The 11,033-nt window shown below is 36.7% G+C and overlaps 2 protein-coding genes across 2 annotated transcripts; both read right to left on the bottom strand.

The window, feature by feature from the left end:
• Positions 1–705: 705 nt before the first annotated feature.
• On the bottom strand, positions 706–5,158 carry LOC140988999 (aspartic proteinase-like). The gene is made up of 14 exons (XM_073458149.1): positions 4,966–5,158; positions 3,807–4,183; positions 3,645–3,705; positions 3,185–3,279; positions 2,994–3,106; positions 2,636–2,804; positions 2,503–2,542; positions 2,319–2,383; positions 1,905–2,018; positions 1,738–1,802; positions 1,438–1,591; positions 1,241–1,360; positions 1,051–1,139; positions 706–971 (listed from the first exon to the last, which is right to left on the bottom strand). Exons 2-14 carry the CDS (start codon positions 4,176–4,178, stop codon positions 887–889), a joined length of 1,542 nt encoding a protein of 513 aa, XP_073314250.1. The 5' UTR covers positions 4,179–4,183; positions 4,966–5,158; the 3' UTR covers positions 706–886.
• Positions 5,159–7,315: 2,157 nt separating this feature from the next.
• Positions 7,316–10,162, bottom strand: LOC140988668 (probable WRKY transcription factor 31). The gene is made up of 6 exons (XM_073457706.1): positions 9,462–10,162; positions 9,240–9,341; positions 8,977–9,141; positions 8,547–8,876; positions 8,335–8,448; positions 7,316–8,242 (listed from the first exon to the last, which is right to left on the bottom strand). The coding sequence occupies exons 1-6, from the start codon at positions 9,777–9,779 to the stop codon at positions 7,550–7,552; spliced, it is 1,722 nt and encodes a 573-aa protein (XP_073313807.1). The 5' UTR covers positions 9,780–10,162; the 3' UTR covers positions 7,316–7,549.
• Between the last annotated feature and the right edge of the window lie 871 nt (positions 10,163–11,033).

Raw genomic sequence — 11,033 nt, 5'->3', positions numbered from 1 at the left:
CCTGGCCCAAGCCCCTGATCGGAGATTGTTGTTATTATTAACTATATATATATATTGAAAATAATATATAAATTTGTCGTTCGTTCCAAGTCAAAACCCAATATCGTATTTGTAGCAGCTAATGGGTTTAGGTGTTACCAAATCAAATCGGTTCGTCATTTTTTAAAGTCTGTTCGAAAAATGTTTTTTATTCAAATTTATCAAATTCAAGCTGAACATTAATATGATTGAAATTTTTTAAATCATACTTCGGCTAAAAATTTCTTTGTCAATAGTTTGTGAATCTTAATATTTAATTAGTATAATACAGTTATATAATAAATAAATAATTTCAAACATTTCAAATATTTATTTTCGAACAATAATTTATATTATTTTCAATATCTATTTTCAAATAATAATTCAAATTGTTTATAAACATATTTGAAATTGAACTCAAACTTTAATTTGAACAAAATTCGACAATTTTTTTTAAAAATTTTGAACTTCAAGCAGAAATCTCGTTTACGCCCAGCAGTCATGGATCATGGCCTATGTTATGCTCGAGTACAATATTTCTAGTAACGACATTTTATATATATTAAAAATAATTAAATACGAATTTATTAGAAATTGAGGGATTACCGTGGTATGTTAAGCCAATGTTTTGTACTTTAGGGGCTGACAATAGCCATTATAGCTTGGAGTCTCCATTAGATTATGGAATGACTCTGCATAACACCTCCTGTGTGGTTTTTATTATCAAACAGAAAGCGAAATTTCATCCACATAATATCCTATTCATTAAGTACTTAGTTTAAACAGATATTACTAAATTACACACAACTTAGAGAAAGCAACTTAAAGTTAACTCGGAAGCCACAGAATCGATTGCGCGCGCCTTTGTTTAAGCTGCTTCAGCGAACCCAACTCTTGATTTGCCATAATCAAACACGGTATGGTAGCGGCCCATAAAAATATCTCCCAAGATCCTGGACATTATCATACAAATACATTCGTTAGCCATGACAAAAAAAAAATTTCAAGAAACGTGAAGTCCAAGGATTTTACCAAAGTGGTCCGCGAGGAGGAGGAACGTCCAGGGCAGTGAAACCACTGATGCATTGTGCTGCATCACCTTCTCCCACCTTAAGTATGTACTGTTCAAATACGCGAAAGAAAGGCAGTTGTGAGAGCAAGTCAACCCTGAAGAATCCAACTCGTGATTTAAGGTATTATTTTGACCATTGAATCTATATACCTCTTTTGAGGAGAGTTCAAAAACTTTTCCACCGATTGTAAAGGAAACACTAGGCATGGAAGAAATGCTTCCACATTCAACAGCTGATTCCCCCATTGTATTAGGCAGCCGTTCACAGAGCTGCAATTTTGTTGGTGCCATATGAAAAGGAAACTAAACAAAGTTTAACGATACCAGTGAAGCATCGTGACTTATACCTCGCTAACGTAGTTTAAGATTCGATCTTGAGTCTGATTCTGGCTGAGTTGATTTTGCATCCACACGACAGCCATTTCACAAGCAGGGCACATAGTGTCATGCAAGCCGGAGGAATGTCTGTCCTTTTCTTCCACAACAGTTTCAATGCCTCCACTATACAGAGATTTAGAATCTAGTTCAAACACATGCTCAGAAACATGGCAACTTATAAAATGTTCATCCAAGATTACAAATCCTCCATTAAGAATCCACAAAGTTTTGAAAGCCAGTGAAGTGACACGGATGAAAAAGGAGTTAACCTTACTCCACGAGTTCCATCGAATGTACATAACCCAATTCGAGAGCATATCTTCTTTGGCTGTGCCTGTGGCATTTAGTCATGATAAGTTCATAAAAATAAACAAAAAGTAGTTGGGCAGAAAAAACAAAAGAAAAAATTGCAATGACACAGTAAATTTGGTAATACCTCCGTTAAGAGAAGATCCATAATTGATACTCCATATTGTTCCACCACAGCCTTGCACTCTTTGCTAACAACTCCCGAGGCGCCTATAGCATGGTTAATCATGGTGATGACAGTCTACAAACATAGACAAAACGAGAACATCAGAGCATTAACCAGCATACTAACAATTCAACACCGAAAAGGGTGCATCAAACTGCAAAGAAAAATAAGAAACGTGCAACATGGCACAATGTACAGTTCGTTGCATTTTGGTTGCATGATCTAGTAAGTAACTTGAATATAAAATGCCAAGTAAATTTTGAAATAATAATCTCAACCTAATCACAGATCAGTAACATACTCTTTGCAAGCCTATATCAAGAAAAAGAGTGAAAAAATATTGTTTTTTTTACACATTATGTAGCCAAAACATACTGTTGGACCAGCCAGGAGAGAAGTTCCAGAGTCTGCTATTGCCGCACATCCACCACCACAGTATCCTAAGAAACAAAGACAGTTACAAATGACTTTCTGATGAACTAGATTTGATTGTTCATCTCTTCTGGTTCTCATTAATGGGGTAAATGGTGCATCTTTGAAACATTAAATTAACACTTACCACTTTCTTTACCATCAATGAGTACATCCCCCATATCAAACTACAATGAGAATCATCCAAAGAACTACTTGAATAATCAAAAAATAAAATAAAACATGCTATTAGTACGGGGAAATAAAAATTGATAACCAACCTGCCAGTACCCTTTCTGTGTCACTGGAACGTAACTATGTTTACCCTTGTAATGTTTTGGATCAACTCCACCAAATACTAGTTCACCACCATTTTCTTCCTTCAAATTACGATTGAGCCAAAAGGAGAAAACAGGCTCCTTAACAAGACCTTGTTTGACCATGTTGTACCTGCAAAAAGTCCAAAAGTAGAATCATAATGCAGTGTTCAAACAAATTAGAAGTGTTACCTCATGTAAGTACTAAAAGTGGGAAGAAGATGATCCAAATGCACATGTAATGTAACAGAAAAAGAATTATTCTTTATTCTTAATCAAGCACCTAAACAAACAACCAATTTTAAAATAGTTCCACTCGTACCATACAGGGGTTGCATTTCCAACAGAGATCTCTTTGAAACCAAGTCCTAATATTCCATCAAACTTGGCCACCAAAAATGTAACACTTGGTTCTCTTGTTGCCTCGATAAATTCCTGGCAATGTCAACACTCAGTTCTGGTCAGTAAACAATACTAACATTTAGGGATGAGTCGAAGTGGAAAATAAACAACCTGTCCCTTGACGACAAGGTCACCAACTTGGATGTTATCCTCGCTAAAGAATCCAGAGATAGCCCCACTACCATATTGAATTGCAGCAGATTTTCCTGAATTATATATGGTTCCAAGGTTTTAAACTTTTTCCATGCATATCCCAGATTATAACTCAGTGTCATAATAGTACAGATTGGTTTCAGCGCAGACAACCGATGATGCTACGAAAGTATGTAAAAAGTTGCTACAAAAGGCAATATTAGTGTTAAACTCGGAAAGAATTCAATTCATAAACTAACTTCCAAGCTTTCACGGGTACAGCTACATATCAAACTTATAAGTGCAGATATTTTCTTAAACATTTAGATGCAAGAATAACAACTTTCATTTTTTGTAGCAAGGATGTGGCAACAGCTCAAACAATTAACAAATAAAGATCAACCTATATATATAAATAAGGAAACAGGGAAAATCAAACCATTCTTTTTATAAGATTTTGAACTGCTCGATATGTACTTGGAATGGAAGTAACATGGGACCTGAAACAAGAAGAGTAATGCTCAAAATTTTGTCCGGTTCTATCCCAGTCCATCAAAAAAAGATGTGATAACAAGAGTTTTGATACTCAAAGCTGCTTTACCGAAAAATAGCATTTTGCAGATGGCACCCACAGATTTGAGCTTCCAGTATCAAAAATCACTGTAAATTTCTGCGGGGGAGTTCCAACACCGATCTCTCCAAAATACTGGGCATCCATGTAGTTCTTTAATCCTACAATGTCTGTATCTGCAGTGTTCCCATGTGTAGTTCCGAAATTATACTTCCTAATTGAAGCTCTCAGCCCTTCCAAATCCTTGGATTCCAATTGAGTCGCAAGGCGGTTGTTCCGATCCAACTTCAGTTTTTTAAGTCCAATTCTGACCAAACCATCGTCTGATGCAGAAAATGCAAGAGAAAACAACAGGCTTGACAACAAAAGGTTGAAAATGAGATCTACTAATATGCTTCCCATTTGACCTGTGACATCAAATTAAGTTATGAGTTACTTACCGCGACCACGAAAATAACCGCACGCAATAAAGAGAGAGTCAGATATCAACAACATGCCATATACGCTATCACAAAGAAAACAAGGAGCAAATTCACATACTTGGTATATTTTACACCAGGTTAATAAAATCATTCTCACAACAGCTTTACACATTATAATAGTTAAACTGAAGCAATGCAACAAGTGCAGGATTTCCAAGCCTTCAGGCAAACATGCATTGAAGAATTATTCCCAAGTGATGAACCTGTATTTTTTTATGCATAATAGTATTTGGGCAACGAGATATTCACTTAATAAGTTAAAATCTACATTAAAAACTTGGGATTTACATGTCATGGACTGATCATAATAGAAAGACAGCTTGTTTAATATTTCCATTCATTTAAGCACCCAACAAAAGTTCCCATTTAATTGTTAAATTTTTTGGTAGGATAAACGTTTATTCTTTTCAGTTTTCAACATGCAACATTTCCAATAAAAAATAATATACAACACAAAAATCCAAAGATAAGAAAGCCATAAAGATCAGCGAAGCATCAACGCAGACAAAAGTTTCAACATCAAAATCTGAAGTCTAAGACAATATAATGCAAAATCAAAGCGGACACAAATTCAAACCCAAAACCTCGTAAATTTTCCGTTTTAGCTGTTGCACAAAAACAATGCAGCAACGAAATGCGATGGAACAAATAACTTAATCTTCTAACATTTCCAGAAAATAATAAATAACGTCCTGAAATTCACTCACCAGAAACGTCGATAAAAAGGTAAAGACAAAACAAAACTTCTTTGATATGCAACTGAAACTCAGTAGTGGTGAGTACATATAAATAGGAAAGAACAGAGTTCCTGAGCTCAGCCGTTGGATGAGGTAAATGTCATTTATTTGACGCCGTTGGATCTCGGTAGACGTCTCTTCTACGAGATGCCCGTTTATTAAAGGATACAATTGCCGAAGCAAAGAACCTTTTGCTCAGATACGATTGGGCCCACTTCAATCGGAGCCGTTGATCCTATGCTCGACGGTCTAAATGACTAGTGAGGCACGAGAAAAAGCTCGTGGTAACCGAATGCTTACGTGTCGGGAGAGTGTGTGAGATTGCTTACACGTGACGCTACCACCCCGCTATTGCGTATTTTACGAGGTTTCTGTTGTGTAAACGTTTTCATTGTTTTCACATATAAATATTATATTCAATATATTTTTTACTTGTAATAATTCATTGAAAATCATGAAAAAATAGAACAATGCGCGTCTTCGAATTTCGTATACGTAATTTGAACTTTTTTTAAGAAAAAAACTCTCCAGTGTCTCGTTTGCTATATCTCATTTTTCTTCTTATAAATCGAAAGTGCGAGAGTAAATTTTTTCCCCAGTCAAAGAAAAAAACACTTGAAATATTTTATTACGACAAAATTTATGAGATTGTTTCATAGTTCAATCCTGTGTGATCGATCTCGAACCACACTCAAATAATTTAAAATGTTATTTTTATGTTAAAAGTATTTTTTATTTTACTATAAATGCGGATCAAAAAAAGAGATACTATAGGTCTGTTTGAAGTCTTGTCATAGATATACGACACTTATTTCACAATTGTCCTCTTCGAAGTAGACGTGCAGCTAGTCTTCCTAGCTGTGAAAACAACAAATGTGGATTTGACTGAGTTTAGACGCATTATTGGGCAATGTCGATAAATATTATCTGTAAACCAAATTTTTTTTCGGTTCATCTTGTTCGTAGACAAACAAACGAGACTGCTATTGTGTTAGCTAAACATTCTACTTTTTATGTTAGTACTTTTGTTTGGTTGGAAATATCAATATGTAGCGGTGATCTTTTGAGTCTATACTCTGTTATTTCTAATTTTAAATGAATTAATATTTTATGTTTTTTTAAAAAAAAGTTTAAGGATATTTTTGAGATTTTGGAAAAAAAATTCACCGATTCACCAAAATAGTTAATACAATGGATTTAATTTCAATATAAGATAATAAATAAATTAAATTCATCAGTACTGGCGGCCTTTGAAACCTAGTACTCATATATCACAACTCCCCTTGGGTACGTAAAATGGGTCGGACCAGAAACTTCTAACAGGCCAGAATTTAATAAAGCATAGACCCATTGTAATATTGTCCAATCGGACCGGGAATTCCAAAGAGACTTACGCACGGGTGGTGCGGCCCACAACTTCACACGTCGTTTTAAGAATTCCCTAGTATTGGATTGGTGGCAGTGGCACATTCATTTGATTAGAAGACTTCCAGTTGCACGGAAGTCAAAGACGTGTCTCACTTCTTCGATTAAAGTAACACTTTTCTCCCTAACTACTAGTCTTCTTGAACCTACTCGCGCTCGATTCCACTGCCCAATTGAATTTTAAAAATTTATAATTATCTACCCAGATTAAAATCAAACATTATCCAAGAACTGCAAATCAAGTGGCAAATATTTTGGTGCATCACTGTCAGGAGAATAGTAGATTTTTGTGGATGTAAATCTCATTATTCTTGAAAATTGTCAGTACATTATGATTGCTTATCATGCCAATGAAGCGTACGTTTCATCCTCAAAAAATTACATAATCGTGTCTATTACTTTTATCAGAATTAATTTAGAATCTAATAATATCATGACACATTAATTAATAGCGCGACCATATTTAATTTTTGTATCGGAAATGGTTAGCTTCTGCTTGAAGAGTCAACGACGCAAGAAAGGGCCTGATCGCATTATCTAAACTATTATTAATATTGATCACAAATTTCGAAGGAAGCAGCTAAGAAGTCTCCTCTTTGATACAAATTTGAAATCATATCGATATATTAACTTTTTTTTTTTATGAAAAGATGTACGTGTCAAAAATTGATGGCCGGAGTTGTTGACTTCTCAAATCAGAATATACCATCCCAAACGTTTGATTTTCCCACAGCTGGGCCTTTGATCAGTTCTACAAGTCTCCGGGTGTCTGCTTCTCGGTTGTTTCTTTTTTCCCATTATTTGATAATTATACGAAAACGATATTAAGGAAATTTGTGACAGATAATCCAAGAAGCTCATCACTGGTTTTTGTTTTTTTGTCGATTTACACGTATGAATGAATAAAAATATTATTTAGATAAGAAAGAATACAGCTTTGTATCTAAACCTACTTTTTTCACTGGTAGTACAACAAAATGGAACTTCAACAATATGGACATGTTGATTTCATTACACCGGAAATGAAAGAAAAGAAACAATCAAGAAAACTAGCTATCTGATCCAAGTATGACGAAAAATGTATTGATAATTAACAAGAAATGAAGTGGAAGAACGTTTTGACAGCTAGCTAGTTCCCAGGAAAACTGCTGCTGGTTTTGTCGATATTGCCTTTACTTACGTTGTCGGGGGTGGAAGCGCTGTTATGCGGATGAGAACCGCTCATAATGGAGGTGATAGCAGCTGCAAGAGAGGCCATGAAATTAGGATCGGTGGTAATAGCCGCCGTGGCGGCGCTGAGGGTGTCCGCAAAAGAAGGGTGGAGCGGCGGCTGGTGAAGCTGCGGGTGTTGCGACGTTGAACTTGTTAATTGAGCAGCGGCTTCGTTGATGTGCTCCCTGGACATTTGGAGACCCGAAAACTTGGACTGATTGTAAAGGACTTGGCCATAAACTTGAGGAATGGATGATGGATTTGGAACCGGCGAAAAATTTTGTGGGGGCACTGGAAATGGGACCTGGAAATGTGGTGTAGGTCTTTCGAATTGCAATGGGTTTGGATTTTGTGTGAGATCGAGTGTGATTGTGGGAAAAGGAGCAGAAGCTGAGATTGTAGCCACGTTGGATGAACATGGAAGAATTGTTCTTGCCAAGAAATTGGGATTCATCAAACCGTCGGCACTGGGCATGGACCCTGAAAGAAGCATGTTTGCAGCGGCGGAGGTGGTGGAGGCCATGGCCATGGCGGCCGGAGGTAGCGGGTGGTTGTGTGTTCCTTCATAGGTCGTGATCAAGATTGTTCGATCCTCGGCACATCTTTGAACCTGTAATTGCCGTAGCATGCAATAAATGATTAATCATCCTATACTTGGAAAAAATCATGAAGAAAACTAAGCAATGAAAAGAAGGTACATACTTGTTTGCGCACTGGACAACCGACTGCCATTGTGCACCGGTAATAAGCTCGGGGACATGGATTCCCTTTGGCCATCTTTTGTCCGTATTTCCTCCATTGGCATCCATCCGAAATCTGTTAATATCACATAGAAACTCAAAATTAGCATTCAGAATCGTAAGTTCATAACTATTATTTCAAATACAAAAAATTCTACTGGTTTAATTAGATACCATGGGAGCTTCTGATCGTGCTCGAACTGAAACACGAGCTTTACGCATGGTGGCCTCAGTGGATTGATCAGCGGGCTTAACAGGATTCAATTTAGGATGCTTGTTAGGACCCCATCCTTCAGATTCCATGCTCCCTTCCCGCCCAATCCTCTTGTTCCTCGATAATTCCAAGTTGTTGTTTGGGGATCCTGAAACAGTTCTTTCTTCTGATGAAGAGTTGGAGTGTCCCTCCACCATCTGATTAGCGGGGGTTAAGCCCAAGAACTGCCTTGGAACCATCGCTCGTCCATTTTCATCGTCCTTTTCTTCAGTACTTTTTCTCCCTACAATCTGATTTGAAGCGCATGCGATCGTGTTATAAAATCAGTATTTAATCATCGATGCTAGGAAAAATTTGATGAGATAAATAGAAATCTGACTAATTTATTACCTCGTGTTCTTGCGTACTGTCAGTTCTTGAAATCTGCTGCTGCTGCATCAAAGTCACAAGATGCATTTGCATTGCTGTGTAATTGTTACTCACTTGAGCAAGCATCCCTCTCAGCCTCTGATTTTCGGCGTTCATTCTTTCCAGTTCAACTTGAAGTTGTCCCAGCTGATTGAAAACACAGGAACAAACAGCTCATCAAATCAAACCATTTTATTATGTACTTGATTAGCAGCTAAAAAAATTGCATCTCTTCGATTGATTACCTCATTCTTGGCTCGCTTATCTTCAGCAAGATCGGAAGATACACCATCATCCACTGTTGACTGATCGCTTCCAGTGTTAAGGATCACAAGTTGCAAACCAGTCTATGCTCATCAGAAACCAGGAAAAAAAATCAACAATCTAAACAGATAAACAAATTAACTTCATCATATATATATTAATTAGATTTCAGCTATACATGCACATAGATATATTCGGCTCACATTTACGTCGGATTCCAGGCGTCTACTTGCTTCAACATGTGGAACTTCCTTCTTGATAGTAGCGTTTATATCATTAACCGGCTTACTTTTCACCGAGAAGAAGTCTACTTCACCTAAGACCACCTTTTGTTGGCTGCCGGTGGGCTGCAAGGGCGTTGCTTCATGCTCTTCTTTTCCACTCGAATTAACTGGAAACATAATCAATCCCTTGTTCTTATTTGTCAACCTTGGACTCAGGTTAAATCCAAAAATTGATTTGCTCCCAAAAAAACCAACTTGATCGGATTTCTCAAGGGCAAGTCCCCATCCTTTATCCATAAATAACAAAGCCCCGGAATTAATATTCAAGCAAGAATCAAATGTAACAATGAATTCAGAGAAAAAAAAGATTCTTATATAATGTATAGTATGGCTATCTCAATTGCTTATGTAAAATCGAAAAGGCAAGAGGGGAAGGATCGAGAATCTAAGAAGTTTTTCACAAAAACATTGCTCAAGGCTATATAAAAGAGGTTGGGAGGTGGAAAAGTCTTACGAAGACCAGAAACTTTTGAAGGTTTAATGAGACTTTTGAAGTTGAGGGGGAAGACTTTGAGATGAATTGACGTAAGGTGATGCGTCAGTGTTGGTTGCCAGATGGCGCCGCAGCCCACATCTTAGACTTGGATAATTTCTCGTGAAAATGAAAAGAGGTTTCGTCTAAATCCAGCAAAGACTAACTTGGACTGGTTCATACAATACATATACAAGGAAAAAAAAAAGAGCGGGATCGATGGAGGCTAGCTATTGCATCTGTATACATGTGCTAATACAAAGCCGCCGGCCAGAGCTATGAGGCGGATTCCACGTGAGGAAAATGAATAGCATGATGCAGAAAGTCAATGAAATTGACGGCCGACCTAGTGCGTGTTAGTGTGACCACCGGGTTAGGCAGCGATCAAATCTATGTAATGAATTTTATGTGCATGTTTTTTGTGATCCAAAAATGTGATACGTTGAGCGATAATTAAATTATTCGTTGTATGTGTTTATATATTGAATATAATTAGAAAGAAAAAACATTTTTACGTGTAATTATTGTAATATGAGTGTATGAAAATTGTCGGCATAATATTGATTATAGGTGGGGACATATGGGGCGTGGGGGTTTGGGGGTAGGCGGAGAATATCAGATTGAAAAGGGGAGTTGGGCTTTGATTTTTGACTGCAGCCAAGGGCAAGTGCGAAAAGGTAAAATAAAGCAGGGGACCGCCTCACTCGATATAGCTCCAAGACTTTTTCGTGACATCCAATAAATTTTTTAAGGGATTTATAATTTATCTGTGAATAAAGTGTAATCCAAGTTATAATCAACGGTCTAATCTTTATTAATTTCGTATAATATATGTGTGCCGCAATTTCTAATTATTACATGTATCTTTCTATATTAAACTAATCTTACACTGTTGTTTAGTTTGAAACGGCATCAAATTGACTAATTTCAATTCATTTTTATTAGATTTCTTATTTTTTTAAAGAAATAAATACTCGATTTCGATTAGATAAAGATCTAGCTAGTTGAAATCCGATTCT

Source organism: Primulina huaijiensis, chromosome 11, assembly GCF_012295235.1.
Source record: "Primulina huaijiensis isolate GDHJ02 chromosome 11, ASM1229523v2, whole genome shotgun sequence".
NCBI classification, from domain to species: Eukaryota; Viridiplantae; Streptophyta; class Magnoliopsida; order Lamiales; family Gesneriaceae; genus Primulina; species Primulina huaijiensis.
Note: the sequence above shows the minus strand (reverse complement) of the source record. Positions and strands in the feature narration are given on the sequence as shown.

Coding starts and splice junctions, on each gene's coding strand:
- LOC140988999 (XM_073458149.1), bottom strand. CDS start 4,178: ATGGGAAGCATATTAGTAGATCTCATTTTCAACCTTTTGTTGTCAAGC. Junction 2,019..2,318: donor CTCTCCTGGCTGGTCCAACA/GTATGTTTTGGC, acceptor CTATGTTTGTAG/ACTGTCATCACCATGATTAA. Junction 1,361..1,437: donor TCTTAAACTACGTTAGCGAG/GTATAAGTCACG, acceptor ACAAAATTGCAG/CTCTGTGAACGGCTGCCTAA.
- LOC140988668 (XM_073457706.1), bottom strand. CDS start 9,779: ATGGATAAAGGATGGGGACTTGCCCTTGAGAAATCCGATCAAGTTGGT. Junction 9,342..9,461: donor GCCTGGAATCCGACGTAAAT/GTGAGCCGAATA, acceptor TGATGAGCATAG/ACTGGTTTGCAACTTGTGAT. Junction 8,449..8,546: donor CACGATCAGAAGCTCCCATG/GTATCTAATTAA, acceptor TGATATTAACAG/ATTTCGGATGGATGCCAATG.